The sequence below is a fragment of the Ceratotherium simum genome, chromosome 22 (assembly GCF_057802395.1).
Source record: "Ceratotherium simum simum isolate JZ-2026a chromosome 22, ASM5780239v1, whole genome shotgun sequence".
Taxonomy (NCBI): domain Eukaryota; kingdom Metazoa; phylum Chordata; class Mammalia; order Perissodactyla; family Rhinocerotidae; genus Ceratotherium; species Ceratotherium simum.
In genome coordinates, this window is record NC_141921.1 from 32,305,060 (window position 1) to 32,322,901 (window position 17,842).

Genomic DNA, 17,842 nt, shown 5'->3' on the forward strand with positions numbered 1-17,842 from the left:
GTGTCTCACCACCCTTCTTAAAACATTGATCGCACACACCCTGTGCCTGATCTCACGACTTGCTTCTGTCCTCACGTTAGTTCTGTGACCCATTTAGCACATCTTTAACCCAGAAAATCGGTGCCCTTGGAAATGTGTGCTCACCTTATCAGTCTGACCTTGTGGGAAACATCAGGGCCCCGTTGCCCAGCTCACATTCCCTGTAAGAATCTGACTGCTGGGTACAGGGAATCCTGCACAGAGCTAGGTGCCTGGCAGTTTGGGCTGCTAGAAGTGAAGTCTGCTTCCCTGAACACTTTACAGTTATTTACAGATGTGCTGGCGAGTCTTGTACATAAAGAGAGATGCCTGGTCTGGGACAGAGTGTAGCCCAGGAGCACCGTGGACATTTTCTTCCCCCACCTCCCCATTTTGCTCCATGTCACCCTGGGTTGTGGTCACTGTTTCCCAAGCTGTAACCTTAAGGACACCCACTCACTGTCTTTGCATCTCCATTTCCTCTTCTTTAAAATAAGGATGTTATAATAGGTAGGCCCTTGCCAGGAATTACTGTTCCATGGTTCTAAACCTGATTGATCCCTTCCAGGCTCCAATGAATGAATACTGGTAGGATACAGGCACCATATCCTCTAGATGGGCACAGTTGAAAAATCCATATTAATTTCATACATAGCCTGACAGTAAATCTGCCCTTCCGACTGGTAGGCAGCCCAGTGTTTAATTTGTGGTGAAACTGTACAAAGTTAATACTGTTCACTTATTAACTTGATAAGGCACTGGACTGGGGATATTTACATGTCAGAGAGATTTAAATGAAAGGAAGTTCAGTTTGCAGAGACCACCATGTTCAGGGGGATAATTACCCCCAGAGTGCACTCGCTGCATATCTGAACCACAGTAGGGTCTGCCCGACCTTCTGGCTCTGGAATCCTGACTCCTGGGTATCAGTCACCAGCACCCCTTCCTAAGGGGCCTGCAGGACGTGTTCCTGGAAATAGCACTCACTGGGCTGGCACTGACAGCATGCCTGGCGCCCCTTGGAGACCTTTCATTTTTAACTCATTTAATCCCCATAACAACCCTGTGAGCTAAGTCCCATCATTATCCCCGCTTTTCGATAATGACCCTGAGACACAAAGAGGGTTAAGTGACTCATGCAGCCAGGGTCGGACAGAGCGAGGACAACCCCAGGCGGCAGCTCCTGGCTCCCAGAGTGTTTCCCAGCGTCTCCCCGGTGGAAGCGAGCACGCCCGCCTCTGAACTCCAGCAGCCCTTCTTGCGCCCCTGACCGCCTTGTGCTTGGCCTGATGGGCGGGCACGTCTGTCTCCACCTGTCCAGGAGCTCCTTGGGCAGCTGTCGTTGCTGTCCTCTCCCGACCCCGGAGCCCCTCAAAAGTGGATTGAATGAATGATCCCGACTCAAGTCTATGTGTTTCTCATTGAGTCTCGGGAACACATCCCATCCACTTTGCAGCGTTGTGCTGCGTCTCCTCCAACCCGTTCCTAGAATCTGTGAGCTGCTAACACGTCGTGCCTGTGTCCTTGCGCCTTGGCGCGGGCCCTGGCCCACAGTAGGTTCAATATATGTTTGTCGAGTTGAGTTTTTGCCCACATTCCACTCAGGGGACTTGAAGGGGCTGCTCATAAGCTGATTCCAGATTAAGGAAGAGGTGGGGCTCTGAAGGAGAGGAGCATGGGTGCTCTCGGAGACAACACCGACGTTAACCGATGCTTTGCGAATGCAGGTTAGGCCTCTCTTGTCTGACCATTTCCAACCCAGCCAGGCCAGTGATGGGCAAAGACTTGCTCTCCATTGTCGTCTGCCCAGGTGGCTGCTGTCCCTGCTGCTTCCCTAAGGGTGTTCCCTTAGAGCTCAGGGACCTTCTCTTTCTGACATCCTCCCCCATTCTGAACAAAAAACGGGTGTTTTGTTGCTTGAAGTGCACTCGCTGCCTCTCCCTTTTCAACTGTGATCAGAGGCATGGAAACTTTGATGCCAGACACAAGTGTGGGGGTGGGGGGAGAAAGCAGAAAGGAGGAAGGGCGTCTTGTAAGGGGCAGATCCCAGAGTCTTGTGCAGTTTGAACCAGAAGGGCTTCAGAGACCCCTGAATCTGCAGAGGGGCCCTTTCTGCGACACCGTCCCCTGCTGAAGCCCATCAGTGGAACAGGTATGGGGGACCTGCTGCTGTAGCCACTGCCCGCTCTGGCCCCTTGCCCTGGGCTCCTCGTGGGGACCTGGAGTGCGGTTTGAAACCACTTATCTTGACACCCCCACTTGCCTCTTTGCCGGTTTACAGAGGGGGGAGCTGAGGCCCAGGGAGGGGACGTGCCTGGGGGCAGGTGCCAGCTCTCTTGTTTCTGGTCCGTGTTCTCCTCACCGCTTTGGCCACAGCAACCTGAGTAAAGGCTTTCTAGACTTCGATGACGTCAACGGGGTGGACGGATGCGTTGTCCCGAGACCCTAAGACTAGAGGCGTTTGTAAAAGGAAATTGTTCCCTCGGGAATCCCAAATTCCTGTGCGGTTTTGCCAGTGGATTAACCACAGGACAAGACTCTGTTTCCACCTCAGGCACGTCCTCCTCCTGTTATATACCTCTAGTCCTTCAGCAAACTCCTAGTTTTCATTCATCTTGTGTGCTTCTGAGAAACACCAGCTAGCCACCCCCAAAATAGACCAAAGCAGGGCGGAACATCTTTGAAGAGTCAAAAGGCGGGTCCAGTGTGGTCTTTAGCCGATGATCCAACAGAGACCACATTTTCCAAGCCAGGAAATCCTTTGACAAACCATTGATTTGACAAGCCTGAAAGTATTAATTGGACAGAATCTGTGAAATCAGGACCAGAAAATCCAGGCTGTGTGCAGATGTAACTGGCTCCAGGCTGTGGGAGGCTAAGCTCTCCCATAACCTAGGGAGATACCTGGGATGAGGAGGTGAATGCCGTGCTCCCTCTCTTCCCCTCCTCCTCATTTTATCCCAAGGTCAAGTGAATGTAGAGCTGTGTCCCACCCTTGGCGCACGCAGAGGCTGCCCATTTGGGACTTTAATGCTTCAAAAGAGCTCTCCAAGTGCGTTTCAACCAAATGTCACCCAGATGTGTTGGGTGGGGGGTGGCAGCACATCAGCCCATCATCCCTGGCTCAATCCCACTCGGAAGGTCTTTAACCCTCAAGGGAGGGTCCCGTCTCCACTGAGGCTGTCGTGGGCAACTGAAGACCAGCAATGATGATGACAACAGCAGGCACACACTGCACTGCTCTGATCCCTGTGCATGTACTGACTCATTTAATCCTCACACTGTGAGGCGGGCACAGGAGATAAGAGAGAGAGCACCCAGCACAGTGCTTTCAATAGAGCACTCGACAGGCAGTCCATGGAGCTCAGATGAATAGTTCTCTTCCCTTCTCTCTCCCACACCCATTTTTGTTTTGTTTATTTGGTTTTTGCCTTCTGGGGTGGTCTCGGCCAAGAAACCAAGGGGTGGCTAAATTCACACCAGTTGCAACCTGGATTCTTGTTCTCTGGGGTGTGCTCTGAGAGGCCTACACTCATCCGAGTCACACGACATTAGTCACATGAACTGTCATCCCAGAGGTGAAAGGTCTGGGTTTCTATTGCCCTCCCAGAGAGCCGTTCACCACTCGAGTAGTTGCAGGAGAAGGCCTGAACTCTCTGCAGCTGGGCATTTCCCTCTAAGTAGCTTAGAAACCTACTTGGGTGCCGTGTGGAGGTAGAGGTGTCCTGGCAAACCAGCTACCTCCTCCACAAAGAGAAGTTCTGATGTCTAGCATCTGCCAGTTTCTGTGGTATAAATACTCCCACCCTGGCCAATTTCAAGCTACCACTAGCAAAATTTCTGAATTTTTAACAGTCACCCTCATAAGCTGCCACTGGCCAGATCCAGCCTACTGCTGCCTGAAGGACTCTTCTTGCACATGAAGAGCCAACAGGCAGCACTCTCTCCCTCCAGGCTAAGAAGTCACAGTCCTCTTCTTATTTGGCTTGGACTCAACCCAGTTTGCAATGTGGCAGAATTAAAACATGATTAAGGTCCAGGAGGGTTGCCAGATTTAGCAAATAAAAATACAGGATTCTTAGTTAATTTAGAATTTCAGTTGTTTCAAAACAACTATTTTAGTTTAAGTATGTCCCAAATATTGCATGGGGCATGCTTATACTAAAATAGCTTTTTGATGTTTATCTGAAATTCAAATTTAATTGGGCAGGTGGGATGGAGCAGCCTTGCAGTTCTTGTATTTTATCTGGCAACCCTAGCTCCTCAGACACATATAGGTGCCCAGAAAATTCTCATGAACCGATGGCGGTGTTGCGAGTGTGGCAATGAACTGGGAGCTAGAGATGTCCATCTTTACTGTTCACTGGTTTAAACCCAGAAGAGTCACAGTTACATTTCCTGCTTCAGCTTTCCCTCGATTTAGGGACTCTGGAAGCTAAAAGGCACCTGGAGGCATTTAGTCCACTATCTTTGATTTACAAATGAGGAAACTGAGGCCCAGAGAGGTGACTCACTCAAGGTCACTTAGCTAGTAGCAGCACTGAGACTAGAATTCCTGATTCATCACCGAGGGGGTCTTTTTTTTTCTTTCATCCTACAAATGCTCTTTTGAGACTTAGTTTGGTTTAGTGGTTAAGATAGACTCTGTACTCACACTGCCTGGGTTCAAATTCTCGCTCTGACCGTTACTAGCTCCGTGACCTTGGGCCTTATCTCTTTTGGCCCAGACTTTTCACCTTTAAATTGGGGATTAAGTGAGTTCGTGCATGTAAAGGACTCAGAATAGTGACCACTCAATAAATATCTGCTGGCTCTGCAAACAGCCGCCTAGAAAAATCTCTTCCTTGTTTCCCTGTAGCCCCTCAAATCTGCACCCACATGCCAGGGTTCTTTTGACTCGGCCTGGGGTGTGCGTGCACCAGGTTCTGCTGCTTCTCCTGTGTCCTGCCTCACTCTGCCAGGCAGTCAGCTCCCCTCTGTCCACCAGGGATCGTCATCACTCCCTGCCCCCACCTGCTGCAGAACAAGGCTCAGAGGACTCACTGCATTTAAAATTCAGCACAGAAGAACCTGTTAATAGCACTGATGACCCTATCCCTTACATCAAACCATAATCACACACTGCTCAGGTCAGACTGGAAAGTCTTTGAAGGCCCTGATGGTGCCTTAAGTTTTCTTTCTGCCTGGAGGAAGGTCGTAGGGATGGGGGAAACAGGATGAGCCCGGGGGGCCGAAGTTGGAGACAGCAAGCTCTAGAGTCAGGCTGCCTGGTTTAAATCTTCACCATTTACTAGCTGTGGACCCAATGCCTGTAGGCCTCACTTCCATTAAAAGGGACCTGATAATACCCCACTGCAAAGGGCTGTGTACACCATGCACTTAGCACTGAATTCATGTACTGTCACTTATAGCAGTGGGACCTGGGGCAAATTCATCTCCACATGCCTCAGTGTCTCCATCTATAAAATGGGGACAGTAATCCCTTCCTCATTGGGAGATTAAATGAGACAACCTTTGAAAAGCTCTTGGCACCAGGTCGGCACCCAGTAAACTCTTGAGACAGTGGAGCATCCTTATCATTTCATGACTCTTGCTTGGCCAACTTCCGTCAACATTTGCTTCCCCCTGGTAACCAGCATGGGAAATGAGACAAAAGCCCAGTTCACTGCAGTAGCAGAAATGAGCTTAGAAATCAAGCTTTTGTTTATTCCTCTCGCACATACCTGCATCTGTCAGCACCTGAGCCCCGTGAGGCTGCCTCTTTTTGTCTGAGAGTTAGAAATGGTCTTGTTTGGGATGAAGGTTGTTTTTGTTTTGTTTTGCTTTAGAAACAGAAACACTCCCTGATTTCTCTTCTGAAAGGCTGCGGAGGAAGCTGAGTCAGGTGGGGTGCGGTTGACATGAAATCAGTCACCCTCCCCTCCCCGTGGGTTTGGCTTACCCAATCAGTACACACCGACTGGCCCATCAGCCACACTTGGTATCCCATTTTATGCTCATTTCTCTAATGGCATGAAAAACAACAAAGTTCTTCTGGAATGCAGTACGGCATGGTGGAAAGAGCATGGCCTTTTGGGGTCCCAGACCCAGGTTGGAATTCCAGCCCTAGCACTTGGTAACTGAGATGGTGACTGGGCAGGTTAGGCAACAGTGGAGCCGGGCTGTCATCTGTGCAGTGGCGGTGGTGCCTGTCCTGGAGGATTACAGTAAGGCTTAGCGTTAATAGATGTAAAGCTTGCGGAAACGCACAATGGAATTGAATGTATCCAGATGACGCCACATACTCTTCCCTTTCAGGATGATATCCCGGGTCCTGGGTTCTACAACGTTGTTCACCAGTCTCCAGTGTCCAACAGTGTCTCGTTGTCTAAGAAAGGGACATGCACTTTTCCCTCTATGGTGAGAACCTCTTCTTTGAGTAAGGCCATTAGCTGATCAGTAATTTAACTTCGTTCATTGCATAACCATATATTGGACATCCAGTCCCTTCTCTCCAAAGGCCCGTGGTTCTAATTAGGAAAGTAACCGCCTCCTCAAATTTCATGCAGGTACATTGGAGCCTGTGTCTTTAGGTAAATTTTTTCCATTGCTACATATGGCCAGCATGGGAGGAGAAGCTAGAGGAATGTTCAGAACCTGACCATCCAAAACCAATGTTGTCATCCTGGAGTGGACCAGGCAAATGTTTTCCTGAGATTTTTAGGCATACTAGGAAAAAGTTATTATACGTTTTGCCCCAATGTGATGTTTTACACTGCTTAGTCTAATTGGGTTATTCAAATTATTGAGAAATCTGATGGGACCAAAAAGAAAGCAGGCAGTGGGCCTGAAGGTTAGCAATCTTCTTTCCCTCCCCATTTCTCTTCTTTGGAAGACGTGGGTCTTGATCTTGTGGATCTCTAAGAATCAAGTAGCTAGACGAAGTGCCAACGTCCCTGACCAGACTTGGGCAAGGATCGTCTTTATTTGAATATTTTATAAATTGGCAAGAAAAATAGATATAGCAAGGGAAAAGGGTCAAACTAGGGTAAGACGAGCTGAGGTAGGAAAGCGAAAAAGAAAGCAAACCCAAACTCTAGCATCAACAAAACACATATGCTGTCTGTTCCTTTAAAAGTTATAATAATCTCTTGCAAAGGTGTATTACGATGCCTGACATTGGGATTGATTTTTTTTTTTTTAAAAAAAACCACACAAAGGGACCATTTAAGGCACACTGAATGCAGCCACTCATTGGAATTCAAGTTTGGCAGAGTTGAAAACTCAAGGAGCAAACCGACCTTGGAGTTAACTCCTCGTGAGAAAAGAAGTTGAGGTCGCACATGCCCCAGTGAGTGCACAGAACAACCCTGCCCCTACCCCTTTTTCTGCGAGTGAAGAGACTCAAAAGCTGTTGACAAAAGAAGTGCCATCTCACCATGTCTTGGCACGGAGGACAAGACTTAAGACCTAATCCTGACTCAGCCGTGGATTCTCGATGTGACCTCAAGCACGTCACCCTTCTCTGTCCTAGTTGCCTCATAAAGTGGAGACGCCCTGGAGGCGCTAGGCAAATTAACGTAGCAATGAGTGAAATACTCTTTGAAACTGCGGACTATTATAAACATGTTAAATATTATGATTGTTACCACCTGAGTCACAAACAATTCTTCCTGCAACACCTAGGTTTTCTCTCTGAGAAGTTCTTTGCCAAATAGTGGCACCGCCCATTCCTGCTTGTTGCCAGAGAAGGGATGAATCAGAGCACAAGATCAGTTCCCTGCCAGGCTTTACAGGCAGTAACTTTCCAAATAATGAGGCTGGGCCGTCTGGAGGAAAAGGGGCCCAAGGGAAGATCTGAGTATTACGGAATCGAATTGGGCCTTTCAGGTCTTTAAAAAACTCAGACCAAACCCAAGAGAAGGCAGACATTGAATTGTTCAGGCTACCTCTCCTGGTGGATATGGGAATTTATGTTTATAAACACTTAAGTTCCTATATCCTTGGGCAGTGCCTTAAGTGGTTGATGGAGATCTGTCAGGAGATCCCCACGTCATACCTAGTTCCTTTCTGAACTGGATGCAAACTTCATACCTCCACCCCTCTTTTAGTGACTTTCACATTTAGCACCTCCTCCATTTCCGGATCCCAGGTCTCTGAGAGCATTAACAGTAGCCCGAATCAGAGAAAGGTCTGCCTTACTCACACTGGTATGGCCTGGAGGAGTGTGATTGTGGTTGAGGCTAACGAAAAACTCTGTGGGTGAATAAATTTTAGAAACTTCCTGATGACTATTGGAACAACTACACCCAACCTTTTTAGAGGACCTGTCATCTCTCTAAGTCCAAATAATATAAAGAGCTTTATTAATGTGTTCTAAATCTTTGCTCCAGAATTATTCATAAGACTGACTAGGAAGCTAAATGAGGGAGATGGGAGGAGACTTTCATGGCCTTTCTCTATGCGCATGGTGGTGGGATGGTTCTGGAAAAGTTAGTGTGTGCTGGAGAGAGGTTCGTAAATGCCAGCAGGTGGCCAGATTGGAGACCACAGGCCTGACAATTAAAAGAAAGCCGAGGGGTGGGGAGGGTTGGTGAGTGAGTGTTACTTCAGCTAAACTCTGAGACTATTTCTATTATAATGCTTTATGAAACTTTGCCTCTAATGGGAATTTTTTAGAACAGTTTTTCCCAAAAAGTATGTTAACAGGTATTCTAAGCCAAAAAGATTCTATGATCCAGTAAGTTTGGGAAAGGCTGGTTACACAGAGTCTTTATTGAAGCCCTTCTCAGAGCATTTAATATGCCGATGTGTATTATAAATCTTCAAAATGGGAACATGGTATGATGTTCTCATACCACATATTTCTCTAATGTATTTGACTCTGGAACTCTCTCCACGCTGCTGCCACCACCAACACAGCCTCATCTTATAGAACTGGTATGCCGAGGAAAATACTTTGGGAAATAGTGCAGTAGAAAAACATGCTTGCCCACTCTGTTGGGGGACTCAGAGTAGACATGCTACAAACGGCACCAAAGAGGAAGTCTTGACCTTGCCACCCTTCTTCTATGGAAGTTGAAAGGAAAAGCAAAGGTCTGCCCATACCATTGGGTACAAGAGATACGGGGTAGTGATTCTTCTCGAACTAAAACCTCTCAGAGTCATTCATCAGCTGCTCATCTTATAAATGGAAACACATATTGCTGTTACTCCTCTCCACCCATTCCTCCTCAGAGTGGGATGTCTGATCCATATCATACAGTGGAGGCAGACTGCCTGGGTGAGAATGTGGGTTCCACCACTCAACTAGCTGAGGAAGTTTAGTTTCCTCATCTGTAAAGTGGAGGTAATCAAAATGTCCACTACCCAAGGTTGCCATGAGGCTTAAATGCAACAACCCATGAAAAGTGCTTGGTTAACTATTGCCCAAAATGCAAAGGCAAAATGAGTACAAGGCTGGGAACGTGTTCCTGGGAACGTCAATGAATCCTTACAATCAGGAGGAGGCAGAGCTGGGACTTGAACCCATGGGAGACTCTGAACAGCTGCGACTCTGGACAAGAACGCTCCTGCTCCTGGTGGCACACCTGCCCACAGACCACTGGTGGTCCATAAACCAGGTGTTGAGAACCATTGCCCCTAAGCACAAAGTGAAGTGGCGGGGAGCCCTAATGCCTTCCCACAGCCTTCCCCACTTTCTGTGCTTATGTGGTTATTGACCCCTATCAAGCTGAGGAAACCCAGGGCAATGTTCTCAAGCTTTTAACCACAAAATAATGAGAATTTTTTTGTTTTATCAGACTCTGATACTTGCCATACTATTTTCAGGTAAAGTGATGTTATCGCCTAGTTTCTATGGCTTTTGGCCCTTTTCATTTGGCAAACATTGATTCTGTTTGTTTGTTTAACTGAAAATAGTACACCATGGCTTCCTGGAAGGAGAAGGATTGGTTCTGTTGAAACAGAAAAAATATTGTAGTTTTTATGAAATCAGTAAGTAGGTGGGGGCTAGGAGGTGTGTTGAACAGCAAGCCCTGTGGCGCCATGTATCTTGAAGACGTTGGAAGCAAACTAGTTATTTAGGCAATTCAGATCATCTAACCTTGGCAACAAGATGTGAGGTTTTACTCAAAAGGAAAGCCCAGTTGGAGGAAGAAAGTCTAAAGCTTTCCATCATATAAATTACCCAACAGCCGATGAGTCAGGTGCCAGTGGCCTGAAACGGGATTGGGTGGAAATGCATTTATGGCAAAATTATTTTTGTGAAGTCCCAAACGTAAGATAAATAATTTGAGTTAGTTTACAGAAGTTAAAACAGGTCTGAACTTGCATTTTCTAAGAGCGAATCCTTAAAGCCCAAGGTCAGTGTATCATTTTTACCTGCTGGAGTTTCACCTTTTATAATTTTTTTTTTTTTTTTTGGTGAGGAAGATTGGCCCTGAGCTAACATCTGTGCCCATCTTCCTCCATTTTGTATATGGGACGCCACCGCAGCATGACTTGACGAGCTGTGTATAGGTCCACGCCCGGGATCCAAACCCTCAAACCCTGGGCCGCTGAAGCAGAGCACACGAATTTAACCACTACGTCACCAGGCCAGCTCCTTATAAAATGTTTTTAGACTTGGTATTGAGCACCATTTTTTTGACATTTGTCCTTCAGAGCCACAAGATTATGTGACAGTGCTGACTCCTGTGGTTTTCTCCTCACAGTGTTCCCGATTGGACACCATCATTTCTAAATATCCTGCAGCTAATGCATACACCATCCCATCACATTTTGTTTCGAAGAAAGACTTCAGTAATTCCTGTTCCAGCATGTTCCAGCTGCCAAGCTTCGAGAAAGTTCTCAAATTTGAAACTCCTGCACCAAACCATTACAATGTAAGATCTTGCATATGCTTGCTAAATATATATTGAAGGAATGGTTTACTAAAATAAAAGAAAGGAAGTGGGGCACTTTGGGAAATATTTTAATGCAACTGCTAAACCAGGTAGCATTTGTTGACTACCCAGTGGGTACATGAGGCTGTGCAAGACTCTTACAGGGAATTTTCAAAACCCAGAGAAAAATGTGAGCCACATGGAGGTCAGTATGGAGCAGTGGGAAGACCTCTGCCCTGGAAAATCCTTACTATAATCACTCCCCTCCTCTAACCTTCCCGGGAGAGTTTTCTCATTTGTAACCGTGAGTATGTTATTTACCACTTTATCTGCGGACACTATTCATTTACTTTTTAGGTTCTTATAGAGAAAATAAACTTCTATCTTTCCATATCAGAAAACTAGTTTTTTAATAATAGTGTTCTGCCAATTACGATCACTTTATAGTCACTGAGGCAGAACAGTATAATTGATGGTTAAGAGACGGACTCAGGTTCAAATCTTGACTCACTTTCTAACTGTGTGGCTTTGGGCAAGTCCCTTAACCTTTCAGGACTCAGTTTGTTGATCTGTAAAATGGGGATATGTATCTACTTCATATTAAATGAGGTAATCTATGCTGAGTGCTTAGACGACATCTGGTGCCCAAGGGTCCACACACATGGAGGTCGGTCGAGCTGCCTCTGGGGAAGTCATGCTACCTCCTGAGCCTCAGTTGTAAAATGCAATTAATTATACTTGCCCTACAGGGTTATTTTAGAAGCAAATAAGACAATGCGTGTGAAGGCACTCTGAAATACATAAGACACGAATTATAGATAAGGTATTAATATTATTATGCCACATTTCAAAATATTTTGGTCTTAGGATACTTCATTTTAAATTTCCTTTTTCTTTTATACTATTTATAAATAATATTTATTTTTCTGACTACAAAGATCCTGCCCTCCTTCTGTGATTGATCCAATCAATTATAATGTGCTCAAAGCAATAAAAATGGTTGCCAGGCCAGCACTGTCCAATAGAAGTATAGTGGCAGCCACATGTCATTTAAATTTTTCTAGTAGCCGCATTTAAAAGTCAAAGCAACCGATGAAATTAATTTTAATAATATATTCTATTTAACCCAGTCTATTAAAATATTATTTCAATATGTAATCAATATAAAAATTATCAATTAGATGTTTTTCATTCTTTCCATCATACTAAGTCTTTAAAAGCCAGTGTGTATTTTATACTTGCAGTGCATCTTAATTTGGACCAGCCGTGTTTCCAGGGCTTGACAGCCACCTGTGGCCAGTGGCTGCTGTGGGATAGCACAGCTCTAGATGGTCTTCTCCTGGGGTGATCAGAGCTGAAAATGATAATAACGGTGATGATGATGAAGCACTCTTCGTGGCATATGTGTTGTTCTAAGAGTTATGCATTCGTCATCTTTATGCTCACAAGAATACGTGAAGTGCATTATCTTATTCTCAATTTACAGAAGAGGAAGCTGAGGTTCAGAGAGGTGAAGGGACTTGCCCAAAGGTACCCAGCTCGAAGGGACCATCTGCACATCAGTGAGCACAGGTGGATGGCTGAGGCGTAAAGCTGGGGAATGATCGACTCACCGTGTTCCAGCCCAGCTGGGCTTCCCTTCATGGGTCCCGTGGCTACTCTGTGCCAGGGCAGTGAAACAGCTTAGATTCCAGTGGGGAATTCAAGACAAGAACTAGTAGATAGACAAACAAAATAATGACAAACTGTGGCCAGCTTTGAGGGAGACAAACAGTGGGAACCTGAGAGAGAGAATATGTGGGGAGTGTGGGGATTGGCAGTACGCGGTACACGTGCATTTTTTTCTTAACTATATCTTGGATTTTTTTTTTCCCCATGGCAATACAATAAATCAGCTTCATTCTTTTTTAGCCTGCCACTGGAGCTGACTATTTCCTAGTCTAATGATGGAATCTTCCAGGGACGCACACTCAGTGTGTACAAAAACGCCTCCGTTTTCAGTTACTTTTCTGTCTGGGTGAGGAATGAGGCTGAGGCAGTGTTTTGTCTACAGGAGGCTTTTTTCAGACCTGGAGAACAATGGTTGAGTCAACTGGCGAGGAGCAGAAATGCGATAATCCTGTTAGCCACACTGTGTCCTGAGGTCTGCCCAGGGCTTTCTTCGCCTCTGCTCACTAGGTCCCCCACTTCTCTATTCGAATCCTTTTCCTCATGCTGTTATTACTGCCTCTCCCCGTGTCCAGTAATTAGCCTGTCCATCTGATCTCGTTGTTTGCCCTCTCTGCGTGCAGTCTGGCCTTTAGGACCCTGGGAAAAGCGAAATTCCTCCACCTTTGTCAACACAAAATCAAAATGTCATCTGCATTTCTTGAGAAACATTTTTTTGACAAAGGAGTATCACAGAAAATCAAACCATCGCGGCCCCAGCAAATAGTTTCGCTCATTCAGTAAATATTGCCAGCCATCGCAGGCACAATTTTTATTGCCTCTTTTATCTAATGAATACAGGGGACAGACTGCAAATTGGCATTTAAAATATTTGTGATTCATGCGTAACATAAGAATGATCTCAGGATTCTTTTTTTTTCTATTATTGTTAGAGTTCCGAACACACTGGACACCCTCGAATGTATATTGCGTGGATCAACCAAAATTCTTAATTTCTGGTCAGTCCAGAAAAGTCAAGACAAGGGTGCTTACAAATCTGATCGTGATCTTAAATTACACAATTCTCTGGTATGCCCCGAATCCTGTGTTTATAGAAGGACTGTTGAACAGTGAGGAATCAGGTGGGCATGTGTAGGACTAAGTGTTCTGAGAAGAGTAAAAATCGTAGGAAAAGTAATGAAAATACTTTGCATGTGTAGCGTTACGCATCTTTTGAAAAACATTTTCCTATAGACGGTTTGTGTTGACCGCCTGCCCCCTCATCCCAGCGGCATTCTGCATCAAGCAGAGCGTCTGATCTGTTTTACAGGTGAGCAAGCTCCAGTTCAGGGAAATTAAACAATTGCGCAGGGTCACACGCCCCGCGCGCAGCCGAGGTGAGCCCAGAGGCCGAGTCTGCAGGCTCTCTTGGGGGCACCGTCCTCTGTGCCACGTTGGGTCACCAGACGTTTGCCGGTGATCACAAGCTCACTGACCACTCCAGCTGGGGTGACGGTGAAGGCACGGCCGGCGTGTCCTTTTCTGCTCACGTCATTTCATTTTCTGAGAACGGCAGGTTTAAATGTGATTTTCTAGCCAAATGTGCCACTTGTCCAGGTACAATGACAGAGATGAAGGAAGGGAAGGCATTGAGCACACCGGGCTTATTTTCTCCCCCAGGCCTCCGTCTCTTGCTGCAAGCAGAAAAATAACGTCTGTGCCCGAGCTGGCTTTGTGTCCAAGACTCAGAGAGGATTTTTCACCATTACGGAATCAGGACCTGCCCCGGGTAAGCAGCGCCTTGCACTGGCCTTGACCTAAGGGCTAATGTGCCAGGTCTCGTGGGCAGGGCGCCTGTTCCTTCGTAGGGAGTCTCTCTGGAAGGAGTCAGGCTTTGGGGGAGGGGGGAGTGGCGAACAAAGAGAAGACCAGCTCCAACTCTTCTGGGGAAGGATGGCTGGCACTGGAAACAGACCCCAAAGCAGCCTTGTTGGGCTCCCCTTTCGTGACTGGGCACACCTGCTCCAGGCAGCCAGCTGGGGAAGTGGCTTGTCACCTCAGAAGTGTGCACATTCCCCTACCCCGGGCGCCATCACAGGCACCTGGGGGAGGAAGATGTGGGGGGCACACAATACTCCTGATCCCTCCACACTCAGCTGCAACATTCCTTTTCTCCTGTGCCTGGAGGCGACTTCACCATCCCATCATCAAAGGAGGGAAACAGCTCTGTTTATGCAGTGCCTATGCTGTGCTCAGTTTTCCCGTGTGGTCCTCACATCTGTCCTCACAGGTCCATGCTCTTAGTCTGGTGTTTCAGGTGAGGAAACGGAGGCTCAGAGAGTTGAAGTGACTTGCTCAGTGTCACAGCCAATAAACGGTGACCTAAGCCCAGAGATGTCTGACTGAGGAGCCTCATACCCCCACCATCCCACTGTGACTTCTGAAGCCTCTAGGATTTGGGAATACACCAGGGCTGACCTGCAAACGTTCTGCCTGGGGCTGGGGAAGGGCGTACCCCTCCTGTGCTTTCAGACTTCATCCCCCCACCAGCCTTAGCGAGGAGTTTCCAGAGAGGCCTGGGGATGCACAGTCTACACTCCAGGAGCACTCATTATATTAGACCTTCCCAAGTGGGTCCCCAAGACCCCGAGGAGCCTTGGGCCCCAGAGCCGGGAGGAGGAGCAGGGAGACTTTGCCTCTGCAATCGCGCCTCTTGGAGGGGGTGTGGGTAAAATTACAGCGCATGTCGGGTTTCAGCAAATCCAGATTAAAGGTGAGAAGATCAGTCTGAACTGAATAGCAAAACCAGCCCTAATTAGGAGGCTAAGCCCCTGTAAAGCTCCCCTGCCTTGCGTCATCCACGGGTAAAACCCCGCCTTGTTTGTTTGTACAGGGGAACAAAGCCGGAGTCCCTGGGGTTTGGCCAAAGGTCCCGCCAGTGGGCCCTGGAATGTGGGCACCCATTCCCCCCAGGAGAGTCCTGAGGGGCCCCTAGCCCCTTGTACCAGAACAGGAGGGGGAGAGGTGGACACCAGTGTCTGTTAAGCTCCTACTGTGTGCCAGAGGCTTTATACTCGTCGTCTCATTGAATGCTCTCAAAACCCCAGGAGCATTTGCCCGGCACATAATCACATGCTCAGAAAGTGTGAGCTATTATTATCATCCTTTTATCCCCATTTTATGGGCAAAAATGATACATAGAAAGCCGGTCATGAGCCCAGGGTCCCACAGCTGGATTTGAATCCAAGGCCATCCAGCTCCATGCCTGGTGCCTTCAGGACACCCCCCCCCCGACCCCTCCAAACTTGCCAGGGCCAGAGCCTGGGGAATCCGCCCTTCTGCAAGAGACAATCGGCTTGACCTCTCGGAAATACTGCTGTGGTGTCTGCTTGGCCCCCTGTGGGAAGAGACCAGAGGTGGAGCTGTGAGCGGCGTCCCTGCTGTGTCCCTGCGGCTCCCAGCGCGCCTGCCTCGGGGCTGAGGCTGCGCCTGGCCTGCCTTCAGTTCTGAGCAAAATGCTCCCCCGTGCACATTTGCTGTCGGATTTTCTCAAGTTTGGATGTGCCGAGCACAGGTCAGGCGCTTCACCAATGTCCTCCTCCCTCTTTATTTGTCCTTTATAATAAAGGTCATGAGAACGTGGGGAAACGCCTGTGTCAGTGTCACCCCAGAAACCTGGGTTACAGAATTGAATCCTTGTGTGAGCTCCACACCGAGAGACAGTCCAGCTCCACCAGGAAAAGACCGGAAGTAACTACGCCAGAGGTTAACCTCGGTTCCCTCTGGGCCGTGGAGGTGTGAATGCGTTTTCTGCCTTGCTTCTGCTCTTCACCATTTCATAATCAAGTATTGCTTTAAACTTCGTTTGGTAGGGGGAAAAAATTTAAAATACATATATGAAAAAGAAACAGAAAGATAATGTGAGAGATAGATACTAATATTATAAATGCTGCTCACTGGACATCTGTTTGTTTTTTTTAATGTAAGCATATATTGAGAACATCTTTTCATGTTATAAAAATCCTCCGAGAACACCTCTTTAATGGTCGTATGGTATTTCATTGTATGGCGGTATCATAAGTTAAGGAACAAATGCCCTCTTGTTGGAAATTTAGGTTGTTTTAAACCGATCACTAATACAGATAGAGTGGCACAAACATCCTTGTAGCTCACATTTGTGTGTAATCAAGATTATTTCCTTATACAAATTGCCTAAAGTGAAATTGCTCAGTCGAAAAGTGTGTAAAATATTTAAGGTTTTTGATATTTCTGACCAAATTGCCCTTCAGCACAGGGAGCCTTTATCCTGCTGCTTCTGTGAGACACCTGTCGTCTCTCATTTTTGCCACCACTGGGTATGATCCTTTAAATAAAGTCTTGCTAATATGTACCATATTGTTGTTTTCAGTGCTTTTGCAATGGAAAAGTAAGTTTTATTTAAAACAAAATCAACTTTACAATGTTTAGAATATTTGAAATATTTTTCCCACCCACGATGTCACTGCTAATACAATTGTTTCCATTTTTCTGGGTTCCTGTCTATTTTTACTCAGATGCATCCATTTGTACGTAGATGTCGTCATAGTATATATAGACTTTTAGGCTTTATTTTAGTTTTTTCATCTCTTTATTTTCAAAAACATTGCCATGTGGCTTTATGACAGTCTTCGTATGTATCACCATCAGGGCTGAGATTCCACCAGGCTGGGCTGTGGTTCCCATAACTGTGCCCCTGGGCCTGGACGCCCAGGCTGTTTATCCTTCCTCACACTGTGGCTACTGCTGTTGTGCATGCTTTTATGCTTAGAGCTTTGCCATTACGTGGAATAATTTCCTTAATTTCTGAGTAGTGAGCAGCCTCAGTCAAAGTGTGCAGACACCTTCAAGGCTGTGGCCTCATACTGCTGCTTTGCACTCCAAAACGCCTGCACCCGTTTACAGGACTGCGGACAATTTAGGGGGGAGACTGCTTCCTCTTTACCCCGGCTCAAATCGTTCTCTTCTTCCTTAAAGCTTTGTGCACACTCAAATTAATTTTATTCTGTCACAGTTTCTTGAGACAGGGCATGGTGGGAAAGCATGGACTCTGGAAACAGAGGGCCCTGGGAACACATAGTAGGTGCTCAATAAATGTTTGTTGATTGCGTAATAGTTACAAACAACTAATATGTGCCAAGAACCTAAAATGTTATTCAATTGTCATAAGCACCCTGTTGTTGGAAGAATTTTTATTCTTACTTTATAGAGGAGGAAGCTGGGCTTAGTCCCTGGTTAGATGAATGTCTTTTGGCAAGTTAGTTAATGTCTCTGAG

General features: G+C 46.6%; 1 protein-coding gene across 1 annotated transcript in view; it reads left to right on the forward strand.

Annotated features, from left to right (window-relative positions):
• The window catches only part of STPG1 (sperm tail PG-rich repeat containing 1), a 48,831-nt gene that overhangs the window by 18,735 nt on the left and 12,254 nt on the right, over window positions 1–17,842 (forward strand). Inside the window, exons 3-5 of the mRNA XM_014783987.2 lie at window positions 6,316–6,417; window positions 10,713–10,883; window positions 14,211–14,319. Of these exons, the coding sequence (XP_014639473.2) occupies window positions 6,316–6,417; window positions 10,713–10,883; window positions 14,211–14,319 (382 nt within the window). The remainder of the gene's footprint in view (window positions 1–6,315; window positions 6,418–10,712; window positions 10,884–14,210; window positions 14,320–17,842) is intronic.